Source organism: Euprymna scolopes, chromosome 16 (genome assembly GCF_053919585.1).
Source record: "Euprymna scolopes isolate OS-2025 chromosome 16, ASM5391958v1, whole genome shotgun sequence".
Taxonomy (NCBI): Eukaryota; Metazoa; Mollusca; class Cephalopoda; order Sepiida; family Sepiolidae; genus Euprymna; species Euprymna scolopes.
Window position 1 is genome coordinate 100,604,141 of NC_136497.1, and position 19,439 is coordinate 100,623,579.

At 33.4% G+C, this 19,439-nt stretch overlaps 1 protein-coding gene across 1 annotated transcript in view; it reads right to left on the minus strand.

The window, feature by feature from the left end:
- Nucleotides 1-19,439, minus strand: part of LOC145296033 (phospholipase ABHD3-like) — a 147,502-nt gene that overhangs the window by 41,880 nt on the left and 86,183 nt on the right. The window contains exons 2-3 of the mRNA XM_080142076.1: nucleotides 17,784-17,947; nucleotides 17,272-17,390 (exon numbers count right to left, since the gene is read on the minus strand). Coding sequence (XP_079998202.1) covers nucleotides 17,272-17,390; nucleotides 17,784-17,947 — 283 coding nt within the window. The remainder of the gene's footprint in view (nucleotides 1-17,271; nucleotides 17,391-17,783; nucleotides 17,948-19,439) is intronic.

Here is a 19,439-nt window from a genome sequence, read left to right on the forward strand (position 1 = left end):
CCTCCTCACCCTACTACAAATAGCGATCTGACATTATTTTCCCATCCATCAACAGACCTGTATATAAAGTGTTGAGATTGCTTCATAATTTTTATTTTTTAATATTTCTTTCGACATGTTCATTTGATGTCTGAGAAGTTGAAGATTACGGATTCAATGTAGATTTTCATCATCTCATACTAAGTTTAAAGAAATTTAATGAGCTTAAGAAAATCCGTTGGCCAAAAGATTACAAATCGGTGTATTGATTTCTCGCAATGTCTGGTCTTTACAGAAAAGTAGTTGCTAATTTTGGTTATTCTATCAATGCACTTAGTGATAGAATCTGCTTAGATATAAATGTGAGAAAAAGTAACAAAATCTGTGGAAAATCTCAACAAAAATCTCATTATATATCATATTCTGCTCTTTCTTATAGAATATATAGGTTGGTATTATCTATATATTAATACGATAGCATGTGTGTTATTTTGTGTGTCACACATCTTTTTTCTTCCGAGTGACTGTCGTTTAATTGTTATGACCTCCATTACCAAGAATTCTTCATAAGTTTTACTTTTGGTTTCAATTATAGCTGAAGGAACTCATATATATATATATATATATATATATAGAAATATATATATATATATATTTCTCTAGAAATATATTTTCTTATAATATATACCAATCCTTATTTAAGAAACTCAATGTACTTACAGAGCAATATTGTGAATAGGTGACAAATTATATTCCAAAATTCATGATGTTGACCATCTTATAATTTATTCCTTTAATTCAGTTGACATTTACGACTCTTGATAGTATCTGTTTCGTAGCGCAAAATCAATCAATTATATCAATCAGTGAATCTATTATGCCCTTAACTCATCAGAAGAAATAGCAACGATCAATCTGTCAAAAGGAAATAAAGTGTGATTTGACATGATTAAAATCCGAAAATTGAAGAGAAGCTGCAAATACCTTTAATATGGTTCCATTACGCCATTTTGAATTTTATCAAATAAAGTCAGTACACCCAACTATTAGTACAAACATCTTACATTAATTTATGAATATTCTACCAAAATGTTCTATTTAATGATTAGTAATATAATGCTGCTATATTTCTGATGAATTAAGGGCATAATAGATTCACTGATTGATATAATGATTAACTGATTGATTTTGCGTTACGAAACAGATACTGTCAAGAATTGTAAATGTCAACTAAATTAAAGGAACAAATTATAAGATAATAAATAATCATGAATTTTGGAATATAGTTTTTTGTCATTTATTCACTATATATATATATATATATATATATATATATATATATATATATATAATTTTATTTTCATAAGTTTTGATTCAAGCTGATGCATCTAAGTCATATGATATAGTTTTTTTATTTTAGAAATCACAACTTTATAATATATAAGAATCGGTAGAAAATTGACTATGCTAGCTTAGATAAATACTTTTGTAATTTTAACAAAAGGGCTACAATAATATCAGGGCAAGTACAACTTGGCCTTCGGGACAAGATCAAAGTGTAGTATCTGTTCTTCAGATGCTGCACTTCTATTTCTTGTTGTCTTTCAGTGGAGGAGAAATCCTTCACGACTGAGACAATTTTTATTTTTGTACCTTTTCTCCACGTTAAAAAACGACCCTGGTGTCTAACTCTGTACCGTGGGGAGGCATAGTAAATAGGTACAATAATATCAGGGCGTCTCCATTTACGCTGACCATCCACAGAATGTCAACATCAATATCAATTACATATGAAAGAGTCCGCTGTGGAATTTCTACAGGTCCTATTAGTATAAATTATTCAAACTACTGTTTTCATCTTGGAGATTATTCTCACAACGTTTCGGTTAATGTAACTTCCCATTTTCTTCAGATGCATCTTGTCAACCTTAAGAATCTGTATATAATTTCAAACATGACCACAGATAAAGTACTAAGTAATATTCAGTTCTGAGTGACAGTCTTCCGGAAATTAAAGGTTCAATCTTCACTACAGTTAATCATCAGAATATGATTAAGAATTATTTAAAACTTCTATGTGGATATGGGCTGACAGAATGAGAACAATCTATTCCTGTGCATTAAATAAAAGATTCAGTTTGAAAGTCCATATAGATTCTCACGTTAGACAAGAAAAATTTAAAGAATGGCGGAGGTTACATCAACCGAAACAAGATGTGAACAGTAGTTTGAATGATTGACATTATCATTTTTTAAAAATTGCAATACAAATGCAGGTTTTAATCTACCACCAATAAAAAAAAATAAAATGAAACCAATTATGTAACCAAAGTCAATTTACACTAAACAATCTCAGACCCATAGAACTAATAAATATTACATAATTAGAAATGAATAATTGTCTTGTTCACTATTGGGTTATTACTTATCAAGGCCGAGAATCACTCGTTTTGCTTCCCCTCACTCTATATCTAAATTGTGATTTTTCCCAAATTTCCAAATAAATATTAACAACCAACTCCTCCAGACCTATTGTTGTGTAGCGGGGAATTCATAACAGGGACGAGATATGACGGGTGATATAACAGGGACACATAACAGCATTACTTGGTGTATACAGTAACAACGAAGAGACAGTTACTTGAGGTTTCATATTTATAATGGAAGGCTGAGATGTGAAGAGATGATGTAATGGACAGTTCTTTAAACACGGAGGGGAGATTCATTATTGATGAAGGGGATACAGTCAACACTTTGGAAGGGGGTTCATATAAAGTTCATTATTCAATACGATGAAGACAAAACATTACTTTGCGGTTGATGACAAACAAAGACAAAGACTTACGTAACAATATGAAGACATTTATTTTCAGATGATGACGAGAATCCGATGCCGTGTTAAATTGCTGCATTTCTCGACTTCCTCCCCTTCACTTCCAAAGGGGCTTAAGCTAACTCTCTCCAACTGAACTCTGACTCGCTCACTGTCATCCTCTCTCAACTGCCAACTGTTTTCGAACCCTAACTTAACTGTATATATTGAATCTATATTTCTTTGTGACGTCAAAACATGGTCAAACATGTGCATGTTTTGCATGTGGATATTGCATATGCTTCCAACACGTATCCTGGTGACACAAAAGACATTACTTAATATGATAGTTCATTATTTCTGCTCCGACCTAACTTTGTTTTATAATTATTTCTAACTACAATGAATAATTCCACTGCATTCCTGGAATCGTATCTCAATGACAATATGTATTCATTTTAACTTATAATAATTGAGTTCGATTCCAGCATTCTCCTTTAATAATAATTATATTCAACCCTAATTACTTTGTTTCTCTAATTACCGGGATTTGTCTTTTTATACAACAATATTTCAATTTTGTTATCCTCAAGTTTCTATATAGTGACAGAGTATCTTAAAAAATGTACTCGCACTTTAACTGTTATCAATAATAATAATTGACAATACTGGTCATCAATTTCGACATTTGTCTTCTGTATTCAAAGTTATTTCATTTCACTCATTTTATCATCAATTGAAGTGCGAGTATATGGTACATTTTTTTTACACATCCTGTATTTCTTCTGACACATCCCCAAAATTACAAGTCTCCTCTTTCTTACTTTTTCGGCTTCCTTTCTTGACAATCTTGAAAAAAACCTAATAACAATTGAGCAGAACGCTGAGATGCTCATGTGAGTTTTTTGGTCTTCTCTTTCCATTTTTTCTCATCGCGCCAGATTTAGACTCATAATTTGTCAGATTTACTTACGTAAATTCATATAAGTCATGATTGGAATGAAGTTTATCCATTAACTGAAACTCCACTAGTAAGGCTCTGATTTGGTTGTTTTGCAAAGTGTGAACTTATGCTTTAGCTCATATTATTCACAGCTTCATTTTGAGTCAGAGTAATTAACAAACAAAATGATGCTAGACTATTTTAGACATCCTTGAATAATTCTGTCTAGGTATCAGGATTCGATATAAAGATTTCTAAACTTGGAAAGTTGCACCTGAAGAAGATTGGAGGCTTCATTAGCGGAAATGTTTGTAGTCGGATTAATCCAAACAATACAAAAAAAGAACTGAATTAACATTATTATCACACAAATAACATTTCTTTCAGTAGTAGACACAAATAAGAATGAATTCTTAAAAAAATAAATCTCCTACACAAGAAATCTTGATAAGAAATTGATTTCTGTTCCTTTGCTCTCTCCATGAAAAAGATTTGTTGAATGAGTAATAGTAATTGAGGATCACTAAGGAAGGAGGAGATGAAGTTGTGGGGAGAGGTGGTTCCAACTCTGTGATATCTGCCTCTGCTTGTTAGTCTCTTGTAAACAGATCTAAGGTTTCCAATTGCCAAAAGTTTCTTCATTGAAATGGAATTTGACTATTTATACAAACAGAAATTATTCTATCATATGTCAACAGAGAGAGGAGAGGATTACAAATGGCCACATTAGTTGAAAAGAATTATTGCCCTTCTCCCCCAATACCTAAGCTCCACAATGTCGGCTCTAATCTATAGATACTATGTAACTACAGCATCTCTTGCTTATTTCCAACAGTTATGAAAAGAAAAATTGTCTTTTCTGTCTGCCAGTTCGGCTAAAATTCAAAAACTACCAAAGATACACATACAAACTATAGACATTCTGATTTAATAAGGACTCATTCAGGTTATGATAAAAAGATTACTGCTTTATTCATTCACTTGAGGTCAAGAAAAATCAAATTATTGACTGCAGAGTAATAAATAAAATGTCCTTTTGTTCATCGTTTTGTTTTATGAACAGTTTTCAAGTTATTTCCCCTGAATTAATTAGGATTGAAAATTATAAAAATTGAATTAAAAAAGAGAAAAAAAATCAGTAATATAAGGGAACAGAGCTCGAAGCAGGAGCACCAGAAATCCTCATTCAGAAGAAATGTCAGGCATCCCTGCTAGTATGTATATAAAACTGAAACTGTGGATCTTCTTATGTCATCTTGCCCCTGTGCATACTGTATGACCTCATAATAATCATATGACAGTCCATTAAAACAGAGATAGAGATAACTGTGCACAGTAGATAATGTCACAAAATGATGTCATCAATCAAACCAGACAGAGAGAAAGCTCTTTATGACGTTTTATCTAGATAATCTGTAACTCTAAGAGTCACGTGTCATTTACTAGATGACTTTTTTTTTTTTTTTTTTTTTTTACAAAGGCGTCACCACATTATCAAGGCCCAGAGGCCACTCAAGGATAAGGGTTAAAGAGTGTACAGTAGAAATTGGTCAATATAGTAATCATTAGTAATAAAAATTTGGTAAATTTAATAACTTATATGGAACGGCTCATCAAGAACTTATTTACTTTAGACTTGAACACAACCATATTGTAGTCAGCCGGAAAGCAGGAAAACGGAAGACAATTCCACAGGCGTGCAGTTCTAAGAAAGAAGCTTTGTTCATGGAATCTACGTTTAGGTTTAGGCACAGATAAAGAGTGGGGGAAATTATTGATAGTGTTTACAGCTAGACGAGTGTTTCTTGTGAAAGTTTGGCGAGGGGGGACCATAGATTGAAGCTCAGTTGAACACTTTCCATGAAAATAACGATACATCAGAGACAAACTCGCAAAATCTCTTCTGTGAGATAGAGGTTGCAAGGAGGAGAAAAGGACATCTCCTACGAGGCTACGAAGTCTATTTTGAACTCTATCAAGGCAGGACAAGTCCTTTCTAGCAGCTCCTGCCCAGATGTGGCAACAGTATTCCATCCTTGGACGTACCTGGCTCTTATATAGGTAGAGAATAGCATCAGCAGTGAGATATCTACTGGATCGATAGAAAGATCCCACCATTTTTCCAGCGGCCTTGGCAACAGATTTGATATACGTGTTCCATTTAAGATCAGGAGTAATGGTCAAGCCCAGAAGCTTGTCAAAACTTGAGGCCTCCTGAAGACGAGAGCCATTGTTTATATTAGTGGGGAAGTAGGTTAATTATATATATAAACTAGAAGAATACTCATCTTACGACGGGTAAAATTAATTCCCAAAACAGAACAGTTTTTGTTATATTCGAATTCTACAAACTACTGTTCTCATCTTGAGTGTTAATTTTCACAATGTTTCAGTCGATGTAACCCTTGATTTTCTTCAGGTGTATCTTGTCGAATTTGAGAATATGTACCAAATTTTGAATGGAACCCTTTATTTAATTCCCAAGAATAGCATGCTCTCGTTCTGTCATCCATGACTGGATAGAGGTCCTAAGTAATTCACAATTATACAATAATTCGCAATTATGTAATTATAATAATGTAATATTTCTGTCTATATCAAAAGTGAAAGAAATTCTTTTCTTTCTTTTTCATTGTTATCAGATATTATTGAGATTAAGTCTTTCTTTTTTGTGCCCATAAATTTTAATTTGCATAGGTGATCATTCTTTAATTTCTTTTTATTAGATTATGATATTAAGCCTCTACTTTGCTCATAAGAATTACAGGTACATATGCAATTATTCTTTTCTTTTTTATTAGTTTCTTTGTTCATGAAGTTTAAATTTGCATAAGTGATTATTCTTTTGTTTTCTTTTCTTATTATCAATTATTATTAATATTAAGCCTCCTGTTCTTTGCTCACAGCATTTTACATTTGCATACATGAAACAAGCCAGACAACATACGTTCACTTTCATTATAAAAGTAAACATGAATTGTGAACATTAAACTTTTTTGTAAATAAAATAAAGAAATCATCCTACGCACATTTTTCTTATTTGGTCAGAAAATTTTGAAACAAAATTCACTTTAAAAAGTTGTTGATGGGATGAAAAAAAAAAGCTGTTAACATTTACAGATTTTTGCAGTTGCAGATTGAATAATTCATTTGACCTTTTCAGGTCGGTTGCGAAGGAAAGAATATTAAAAAATAAAAAAATAAAAAAAAAAATGGGGCAGATTTTAACAGTCACTTCAAACTGGCAACGTGAGACATTAAAACATTTTTCCTGAAATTTTTGTTTCTTTTTTTTTTAGAGAGAGAGAGAAGACAAGGAATAAAAAAAATGCTGAAAGAAATTAAAAACAAAATGTCAACAGGAGAATTTTAAAAATCTCACCTCAATAGTTAATCGAATTGTTTAAATCGTTTTATTTGCAATAGTTAAAATATTACAGTAAATAAGCACAAAGTGTTTTGTTTCAATCATTAATAATTATTTTGTTGCTTGTTCAGAATAACGAAAATCAAAATTTTGAATTTCAGCTAAAAGTAATGTTATCTACTTAATTGTCATGTCGAAATTAGTAACATATCCCAAAAATACAAAAAATGATAAAGTAGAAAATTAATTATTAAGAAAAATTGCTTTTGAATAAAATTGAAAGTTTTACTAAAATAATAAAGAAAATAGTTCTTATGATAGCAGGGGAGGTAACTGAATGAAATCAGCTGAGGTAACTGTAGTAATGGCAGGTCATTGATCGTGGAAGTAAATGTTTTATGCAATAATTTCGACATGACAATTAAGTAGATAATATTGCTTTTAGTTGAAATTCAATTTTTCGATTTTCGTTATTATTCGGAACAAGTACCATTATTTTTCATTATTAAAAAAATGTTTTGAATTAAAAAAAAATAAATAAAGGTATGGTATAGTTTAATTAACAAAAAATTATTAATGTTTTTATGGTATGTGTTATTTCGTCTAGAGGGAAACTGGTTTCCTCACAAAAGTTCCTCATCTTGTAAAAACGAGAATCAGACTTCAAATCTCATGGTGAGAACAAGATTTTGTTGAAAACTTTCATGCCACCATGTGGTCAAGAATTAAGAGTGAATTTCATCCTCATTAACTATTTGGACATCCCATCAATTAAATCAGGCAAGGGTAAGTTACAATCTACTCGCCCCTCTAGGAGTTGGACACAAGATCTGTTTTTATGTGGGAAAATCTAACTCTCCAAAAAGTCACTTTTGATTGGGACAAAAAATTAAAATTGCCTCAGTCTAGAAGTATTTCTTCTTTATCAACCGAAGACAAACAGTGAAGTGTAGTATCAGAACAGATACTACACTTTATTCCTAGCTAAAAAGTGAAGGAAGTGGAGCATGCAAGTAACAAAAAGGACACCACAGCAAAATGTAAATCTTTGCTTTGTGCTTCAAACATTTTTTTTTCCTTTTAAAGGTATAGGTTGTGCATTCTGTTATAGGGGAACAAATGTATTGTGTATGTTTAATCTGTTTTAACATTTCTCATTTTGCTGTCTTTACAGCTGGTTGTAGACACATTATCTATATATCTATAAAAGTGAAATTGTCTGTGTGTGTACATTTCTCTACCAAATTACTCTGTCAATTTTCAGTCTACAGACTCGAGATTTGATATAAGGGTATTGCGATTTGGGAAAATCTTTTTAATCAATTTCGGCCAGAAATTTGGCTGCCAAGGGGTCAAAGTTTATCAATTTGCCCTTTGGAAACTCTACCAACCTCCTCCGCCAATCTTGGGTCTAAATACTTGAAATTTTAGATGTAGGTTACTTGGACATTGATCAAACTTTTTAATATATATATATATATATATGTGCACATAAAGTTATGAACAGTATATAGGGCCCAAGCAAAGCCGGGCTGAACTGCTAGTAATGAAATAATTTTCAAAAACCCTAAAACATTGGAAAATATTCGGTTAGTTCAAAAATAATGTACTTTTTTGACATATATATATCTAATAAAAGAAAAACATTATTTTTGCACCAACCTATTATATATAATTATTCGATTATTCATAGATTCTCTCAAGTCAATAAATAATTCATGTCACCATCATTTTTTTTTTTATATTTAAAAGGTGAGATGTGATTATATACTGTAAAAACGAGGTCCAAAAATTCCACCAGAAAAAAATATATATATAATAAATTGTCCTTTCTGCTTTTTTATTATCAAATATTAAAACAATAAAGGCAGTACCTAAAAGTCAGATTAGATCAAAACTAAATCAGAGAAATTTTATTGCAAAAAAAAAATTTAATTGTCCGGGAGATCGAGTTGTGTCAGCACGTGTGTGGTCGGTATCACCATCAGCAGAGTGGTAGCTTCTTACTTGTTTGACAAAACCGATGTCTTTTTCTACACAATGCAAGATCCAATTGGTGCCAATGTTTGGAACGAGGGTATCTCCAAGAGACACGATGACACATTTTCTGTTTGAACAAGGTGTTTGCAATACAAAGTCCCTGTTGACTACAGAGCTCCAGAGTTCTTTGACCATTTTCATTTATTTTACCAGTACCGAAGTGACCAATGATGTCAGGCCAGGCACTATGGTTTGCACAGACTCTGGCGTTGAAGTCTCCGAGTACTAGGAGGTGATCACTGGCTGCGATCCTGCTCAGTATTTCGTTGAGACAATCGTAGAATTCATCCTTCACATGATCTACGCTAGGCAGTGTTGGCTAATGAGGCATACTGGTGTATCGGTGCAATTGATCTTCAGTGTCATAATTCTCTCTGAAATGCTGACCGGAGTGTCGACTACATGTTCTCCAAGCAATTTGTTTGTCACTGCAAAACCTACTCCATGGATGCGATGTTCCTCTTCTGCTTTGCCAGTTCAGAAGAAAGTGTAGTTTTTTTCCGAGATGGAGCCAGTTCCAGCCAATCAGGTCTCCTGTAGAGTGACAATGTCAACAGACAGCTTGGCAAGTTCACGGTCAAGTAATGCGGTCTTATGAGGCAGACCTTGTGCACGAAGGTTGAGATCCAGGTCATGCGTGAAACCCAGGCACAGTGTAAGAATGTTCCAACTTCCGAGTCAGAGAGTAGTCTTTGACTTGTGATTTGTAATAGGTGAATGATTTATGTCTGTGATTGCCTGACCACCCCATCGAAGTGGCGGACGTGACGGGTAGCACCTTACTGACCAGGGGCTGCCTGGTTTGAGGCAGGCGGTAGCCACTCACTGGGGCTAAATAGCCCCTCCCACTGTTGCAGAGGATCCGAAGCGCCTGGTCGCAACGTCAATTTGACCAGACTTAACTCGTAATTATCTTCCACCGTTGCGAGAGCCTGGGCAAAGAAACTTGTGCGTTGCTCAAGCGGCACGAGTGGAACTTGCCCAGAGCTGGTAGAACCCAAGGAAAGACAAGGTCGATACGTTGGTACCGACTCTGGCTGCAGGAGATGGCCATTGACTCATAAGAAGCTCATCCGACCTTTGATAGGTCTTGTTTTTGGTTCTGCTAGGTGTCCCCACACCCTTTTCACCCAGGTTACCCCGGGCGGGGGAGCCGGTTTAGTCGCCGATGACCCGACCATGGTACCAGTGGAAGTCTAAGACTCAGCTGACATTGTACCCAATATATAGTAGTTTATCTCCCCTGGCATTGTTCAGTCATAAAATATGCTTAAAATGATAGTTTAATTTATGCAGATTAAATATTCATTATTAGAGCCAATTTTCTATTGAATATTATATTATACCTAATATATAGTACTGATTTCAAAAGTTTTTAAAAAATGACTTGTGTGCTATCAACTAGAATATAAATGAAAACTTTAGCACTCAAGCCTTAGTCATTACCATTTAAGCTATCGACATGGATTAGAAAACGTTCAAAATTGAACTGGATTTGAACAGAAAAATGTATATTTGCACATGTGGAGAAGTAACAGTTTTACTCCTGCTTTTTTTTAATTTTGACCCCTTAGCGACTATTTTTACTGAATAGAAACCATATCGGTATTCCTTATATATCAAGTGTTTCTAAGATACCGAAATATTTCTAAATGTTTCTAAGATACCGAAATGTGGAGATAATTAACTGATGTCTAATATTTTACATTTCACAAAAATTGCATAAAACTAAATTCAAGGAAATATACCTGCCTTTATGCCTAGTTGGTTTATTTCAAACTTCATACTGGTCATGTAATTAGTTTAAGAGTGAATCCTTTACACACAAATATATAAACATGTTACAGTGCGCTTAAGTCGCGATGTGTATTTTTACTATGCTGGCCATTTTTTCTTTTTTTTTTTTGTAAACAATTTCATATACACTGCCTGGCAATAAACAACTCATTTCGAATAGAAAAGAAAAAAATTCAACCTGTTTTCCATAAAGCAAAGGAAGAGACTTTGATGCCAAGCTGAATTGAACATAAACATAAATTGAACATAAACACAATCAATTTACATTTGAAATTCTTTATTGTGATTGATTTGGTGGGGAATTAATGCCATTCATTTGTTTTCTTACTGAGAGTGACATTTGTGGTACCGACCCCCTGTCATGAACACAGCACTTCTGCTGCAAAAATTTGCTAACTTGGCTCTCCAGTCAAGTTGAAAAGCCCAGCAGCCGAAGGGTCTCATCATCAGCAGCAGCAGTTCAAACAACCCTTTTCAGGGCTATCTTTTCCACAACTTATCTGAACCACAAACTACTCCTATGCAAACCACTATTGCCTGTCTACACCCTGAGATTACCCTTCTTCAACCAGCAGACTTCAGCCCACTCCTACGGTTTCCAGCACCTGCCACAGCTTCTTGCAGCCTTTCCAGCAACCCTCAGCTCGTCCTGCAGCCTTCCAGCACCTGCTGCAGCTTCCTGCAGCCTTTCCAGCACTTCCTCCAGCTCTCAGCAGCGTTTCAGTGTCTGTAGTCATCAAACTACCCCTTCCAGTGCCAGTCGACATCAGGCTACCCACTCCAGAGTCTGTCAACATCCAAAAACCCATACCTGTGCCTACAGATGTTCAGCAACCTTGATCCAGCACCCATTGTTGTCTGGGTACTTCCTCCAGTTGCCTACTGACGTTAGGCTGATCCTGATTTACTTGAACTGACCACAATCTCCAGGCTTTTTCAAATTTGCCGTTTGCACTTATTTTGGGGGGAAAATAAAAGGTGATTCATTGTCTTTAAACGAACTTCAACTTTTTGTCATTTTTTCTTTTGCTATTGCCGTTCACTTTTTGCCTCTGTGTCTAATATTCTTAGTTATACGGTCGATTGGTTTTATCACCTTTCACTCTCCTCTGCAACAAGCATATGCACGTGCCTATACTAGCTTTATATTAATAGAAAGATAAATGGAACAGTTCATAATTTAAATCAGTATAACATATTCTACTAAAGTTATCTTGTTTTTCATTAATCATATATTATTTTTGGTAAGAATTTACAAATGGCATCTTTATTTCTGGAGAAATCTTTGGACGATCAAGACAAAATACTAAGAATCTCACAATAACAGGAGTTAAATTGATTGATTTTTTTCATTCATCTCTACACTTCATTGGATTTTATCTAACATTTTTCTTCACATTTATTAAGTAAACAAGTTCCTCATGGTCTGATGACCAGATAACGTATCCAGGTAATATTGTTGCTATGTTCAGTTTTGTACCTCCAGACGAGTTTGCCTGGTATTATGATAGCTATATTTAGCTTACTCTTTTATGCTGAAATTGTATATTTTCTAAACACTTATGATTTTGGAAATTTTTATTACCGTAAGGATGCAACGGTTTGAAAGAACTGATTTCATTATCAGTTGGTAACTGCAATGGATACAATGAGATTCTTGAACAAATTGGCATCATTTAAATGCGAGTGGCTTATGTGAGCTAAAGTTATTGCCCATTTGTCTCTGTTTATTTCACCTTGGATTGTAAAACTGGTTATTGCTTAGTGTTTATATTTGTTTTATGAGAACGTGTTCTACATTTTTTTTTCTTTTTTACATTTATTTTATACATGGCTATAACTTGTACTGCATATGGGTATATGGTAATGGTAAATAATACTTCCATGTGCTGTGTCTGTTGAACTTAATGTAATTGTACTTCCTAAACTGACAAAAAGCTTTAACCTACCAGATTATCCCCCTTTACTGTGGAAGTTCTTAGATGGAAAATCATTTTCTACTCTGATAGCTTTTTTGGATGAACAAAAGTTGTTTTTTTTTTTAATTAAAATTTAAAAAATTTCACATCTGACTTTAACCCAGAATCTCAATATGGAGTGCTGATAAAAAATCTGGATATGAGGAGTTATATTAAAAATTAGAATGAATAATATTAAAATAGAATATAACACTTACTTCATAATGTTTTTCCAGTAAGAATTTAATTAAGAGCAAAGTGTAGTAATCTGTTCTCTGGCTGCACTTAGTCTTTTCTGAACAGATAAAATGTAGTACCATAACAGATACTATGCTTTGATTGTTGTCAAAAGACGAACATGTTATTCTCTCTTGTTCCCCACCCCTCCCTCCCCAGTGTGTTGGCTTTTCCATTTTCCCAAAGACTTGCATAGCTGGCATCCATACTTGAACAAGTTTGATCATATGGTAATGAGTTGCTTGCAGCTAATATAAAAATAATTTAGTTTTCTAGCACGTACAGCCAGTAGACTGGATAAGTAGTCACTGAATATCATGTACAATTTGTCTGTTAATTATTTTAAATGCCATTTTCAGAACTTTGTGCTAAATTTTCCTTTTTTGGGGTGTAGCCATTAGTTGCTACTGCTGCTGTCACTATGCACGATTTTGATTACCCGTATGAATTGCATGACATCATGTTTGTAGAATTTTATCATTTCTATATTCTCACGTGTTTGTGGGTTTTTCTCTCCTCTACATGATTTACACATCATTTTTTTTATTTATTATTAATTTATTATTTCCTAAAATTTTACAAAATGTTTTCAAAGATGTGATCAAATGCCTCTTCAAAACTTGCACCAAACTATGCATATAACTTCACTTTCAACAACCATTAATAAGACCAGACATTTTCTTTTTATCTCTTCATAAATTAATGACTCCTCAGAATGATTACCACCAAAAAAATGAAGATGGAAAAAAAAATTAAAAAGCCAACAAACTTCTTTGAAAAAGGTTTATTACACTGAAAGTCCCAGAAAATAATTTTTAAACCGATAGTAATCATTAAATAAAATAATTTAATACAAAATTAAATCAATATGAATGCATTTCCATTTCTCTGCATACCATTTAAATCTTTTGTTAATAGTTTTTAAAAAGATGAATGAATTACTTTGTGACCCATTCAAAATTTGAAAGAAATTTGGAAGCATTTAAACAATTGAATAAAAAATCATTTTTAGCCTTAAAATTCTTTAATTCTAATAAGATTGAAAGTTTTGGAAGCTATCTACAGCCAAGAATTTTATATTCTTGTGTGTATGTGCGTGTCTTGCCTCCACATTACTTAAAATATTTTTTATAAAAAAGGAATCCATTGACCTCTTTCACACATCTATTAACTAAGCCGTTCTTAAATGCTTTGAAAAGCCACACAGTAGTAGATATAAACTTTGCTTTACTAAAAATGATAAGGAAGCTATCAAAGACCTGGAGGTAGTGTGAGAGGTTGCTTCAAAAGTTCAAATCTCAACCATCAGTCTACGAGCCTATCAAGAAACCTGTGCAAAGATGTGAAGAATTACTTGAAATAGTAAACAAAAATCTTGCAAATCATGTTTCTGAAGTTACGGTTCACTCGTATTAAAACAGTGTGAAATAGCCAGGAAAAGAAGAAATAACTAACTACTACCTTGAAACATCTAAGCAAATCTCCTGATAATTAAATACACAGAAAAGAAAGATATTTTTTTTATTGAACTCACCTCAGACAAGTCATAAAGCCACTTAATGCAAGGAGCTAAAAAAAAGAAACAAAAACATACTACTTCAAGTGCAAAATCTACCCGACAATAAGTATTGGAAAAATAGATTCTAACCCCACAAGCAGCAATTCTTTCCCCTTTGACAGGAAGATTTTTCATGAGGATTAAAAGGACAAAATAAGGAAAACACAGAGTTACAAGGCTGCTAAAAGTAAACCAAAAGGTCCACTTTCTGTTTTTAATTTATTGCTAATTTATTATTAGAACAGTTTGACGATAACGATACAATAGCTACTCGTCAGTTCTATCCATTATTATGCCACTAAAACTGTTTATGACCTTGTCACAGTGCGCACTTCATTTGTATATGAATGCTTTGGATGGTGGGAGGAAGGACAATTATTAATAAGACAAATGATGAGGGAAGTAGTGAGAGAAATTGAATGATGTGAATACTAAAAAAGAGAAAAAGGGGAAGAGAAAGAAGGAGAAAGGAAGTGACGGAAAAAAGAAAATGAGAAGGAGGAAAGAGTGGAAAGAACGAGAGAGAGGAACAGAGAAAGAGAGTATGAAAGAGAGAGAAGGTATATTATGATGTGAGAAGAGAAAACGGAAGAGCAGGAGAAAGGGTTTACTATGACATCATAATGTATACTGAAATTCTTCATACTCATAAATACAGACACTTTGAATTAATTTTCAAGAAAAATGGTTAGTAACCAACATGAAAGAAAATATATAAAAGCTTGTGTACAATTAATTAGCAAATAGAACAGTTTTGTACAATATTTATCTCCCCTTGCTGAGATTAAAATCAAGATATAAGGCTACAAAAACTTATGTCTAGAATCCTCGAGTTTTAATCCTATTGTATTTAATTAGGTGATAAATTGAGATTTTAATTATCTCCAATATAACTCGTCGTATCAATATATTTTTAAAACGCTGAGGATGTTGTTTATCTTGTTATCTGTTGTAACATACTTCATGTTTTAGATGGTGAGAGGAAGGTTGAATAACAAAGAATGAATGATGAGAAGTGGTGAGAGAAATTAAATGATGTGATAAAAAGAGAGAAAGGAGGAAGAGAGAGGTGAGGGGGGGGAGAAAGAGAGAGAGAGAGAGACATTTTGAGCTCTTTAACAATATTTTGTCTGCCAACTCAACAATAGTTGAAACTCTCGCTTCTGATAGATATTTAATTCATGTTTGTTGCTTGTGTTATTAGCTCCTGTGTTGAAACCGTCAATGTAACTAGCTAAAGTTCCAATTTAAAATAGTTAATCACAAATTCCTTCAATAACAAACTATTCAAATACAAACTTTAGTGATCAAACTCTTGTCTCTTTAATCACCAACGATCATTTTTTTTAATTTTTGGTTCAAATTAAATAAACCATGTATCAGTTTACTTTGCAGAAATCAGAGTGAACAATGTTACCAAACTTTGAATCCTAAAGCAAGCAATGAATTTTCACTAACGTTGACTACATAGCTCTGGTTATGACCCAAATAATTAGAATCCTTAAAGTCAAAAAAGATTGCTACAAGTATGTAAATCACACAGAGAAATTATATTGACTAAGTTTTTTGTTGTTTTTTTTGTTTTTTATCTCAGTTTGTTTTAACTTATATTATGACAGAATTAAACAACAGGGTGTTGTTTTAATAATGACTACTAGAATGATATTGCATTGGCTAATTAATGTGATGTTCCTCTTTTAATCAACATTAATGATTCAGCAACTGGTTGATTATCTATGAGAGTTGTTTGTTTTCTTGCATCATTAAAGCAAATCTTATCTAGGCCATATTTCAATTTGTTGATTCCTTTTGCTGAAAAATGTACACCCCTCCATTTTTATCCATATTTAAGCATTATTGGATATAAATTATCCAGATTTAAGACTCAAATTACATCTTCATCATATAACCCTCATATCATTTCTCTCCATGTAATGCAGGTCCTCAACACTCAAACCTGACCAATAAGAGTTGAAGACATGTGTTGCATGGAGAGCATATGATGGATGTATAAGGTTAGTCTTAAATACAGGTCTAGTTTTGATGAGCACAGAGTGATATTAAATCTGGATAGTATAGAGATATGCGTGTAGAACAAGTGACTTTGATGGTATGTTCATGTTAAAAGAATGATGAAAGTTCTTGGGTTAATAGATATAGAACAGTTAAGGTAGCAGGAGCAGTTCATAGAGGAAGGTCAAGGAAAACATGGGAGGAAATGATAAGAATGGATTTGAGAGAAAGAGGGATAAATAAAGATCTGGCCAGACACAGGTTAGTTTAGAAGTCAATTTTTAAAGCTCTCCAACTCATGCCAGTATGTAAAATGGATGTCCAACCGAATGTGATAATAATGACAAGAGTATCTTTTGGATAAAAGAAACAAATTTGGTTTCAAAATGTTTTAACTGTTTCCATTGGTAATTTTATATTATTAAAACTACTATTCTCATCTTGGTTGTTATTTTCACAACATTTTGGTTAATGTAACTTTTGACCTTCTTCAGTCTAAATTAGATCTAAGAATTGTCAAAGGTTCAACTCAAAGGTTCCTAAGCAAAAGAGACATGCTGTACTTACCAGTTAATCCTGGTAATAAAACAATAGTGGGACGTTTTTCTGGATGTGGGTGAATAGTATTTTCATTTTCAAGCCAATCTATTTGGATACGTCCACCATCACGAGTCTGCAAAATTTCACTAAAAATAGATTAAAAATAAAACAACTTCACAAAATTAAGGTTTCAAACGATAAACGTGACATTAAATATCAAAGAAAAATATGGGGGTGGGAGGTTGAGGGAATAGAAGTGTCAGTAAGAAAGGGGTAGAAGGAAAGTGGGAAAGAAGTGCGAAGGGGGAGGTAGAAGCATGACCGAGAGAGAGAGAGAGAGAGAGTAGAATTGTGACGGGAAGCGTGTAGAGGGAGAGAGAGAGTAATGGGGTAGAAGTGCAAGGGAGAAAAGGTAGAAATGTGAGGGTGAAGGGGTAGATATGTGAGAGAATAGGGGAAAGGGGGTAGAAATGTGAGAAGGAGGGAGTTAAAGAAAAGTGTTAGGGGGTGGGGGAGAAGAAGAGGTAAATGATGCTTACCTTTGGTATGGAATGTTTGGCGATGATTTTAAAATAGTTCTCACTATTGTCTGTGCCCGGGACTCAAAACACCAAAATGTGGGCCAAAATTTTTCATTCAGAATTGGACAATGTTTTGTAATAAACTTTAACAATTTCTCATCCCCGCATACAAGTTGGGGTTTCTGAAATGGGAAGAAAAAAAATGTTTATTTATTTCTGTCTTTTTCTAGAATTGTCTTTTTAATGGACATACTTGAAATGTTTGAAAAGAAAATGAAATAAATTTACAATATCATATATAAATATATCAATAAAAAACAATAGACAAGGATATGATTCAGACTCTTCCCTATGCACATTTGATGTTGTAGAAGATTTTAAAGAAATAAACTTGATTATCTAAAAGATAAAGAACACCTACCATATTTCAAAACATTTAAAAAGATGAAAGAAAATAGAAAATCACTCCTTAGATTAAAAAAAGTTCACGTCAAGGTTGCAGAATCAGTGATGGAGTCAGAGATTTTGGAAAGAATTGAAGCAAGACTCCTAAGAATTCTAGAAGTTAGAGTTAGATTTGTTTACTTTCTGAAGAATCAACACACAGTCTAAATATAGGAAGGCTTTCAAATAAGAAGTCAGAGTCTTTTGGAATTCTAGAGTCCGAGTCAGATCTTATATCTTCCATCGCATAATGGATTAGTATAATTCAGTTGTAAGTTACTCTTCTTGAGGTTGAAGGCTCAATTCTCAGCACAGACAACACTCCAAATACAATTGTGAATTACTTGGGATTTCTACCCATTCATGGCTGATAGAGTGAGAACATGCTACCCCCATTTGAAATTTAATGCAGATTCACGAGTTTGAGTGAAAGATTCTGTTGCAATATTTTTGCCCTATAATAGGGTATGATCCTGCACAGTCGCGAGATTCTATTTATAAACGATGCTGCTAGGAACTGACAAATCAAATTAATTCACGTTCTGCTACCAACCAATCAGAAACCAGAATTGCTCCATAAATATTAAACCATTTTTTTTAATTTTTGAAATTTATTTTACATATTTGCCCCCCAAATTATTTTATTTACCATCCAATGGTAGAGATGAGGCATTTTAAATACCAGTCTTAAAATTTGAACTTGATCTATCATATTAGCACAACATTACGATTGCTGTACCCTGTGACCTTTTTTAGGTGTTGAATACATGTTTCCTTTTCCTCTTCTAAGGAAAAGAGGGGTTAGCACTGCATTGCAAGAATTCGAACCATGGGTTTGAGGGTGGGTTTGTAGATCATAAAGAAAGTTCAATCATCAGAAGTCACTAAGATATTTTTTTAGGGTTTTCCTATGACTCAATATTTCGGGATATCTATACTAATTGTTAATATTAGTGAAAAAGAAATCTTTTACGAAACAGAGGATCGATACCCACGTGCATTTTCGTTGTTTTTCGTTGAATTCTCTTTTCATTAGTAGAGAAAAGGAAACATGTATTCAACACTTGAAGAAGGTTGCAGGGTGCAGCGACCGAAACATTGTGCTAATAACACCCAAGATGAGAATAATTGTCCGATTAATCAAAATAATACAAGCAATAATCGCCTGAGGCATCCTTACCAGGAATTGCCTCTGTTTTTTTATGTGGGCCAGCATGCACTATATCTTGT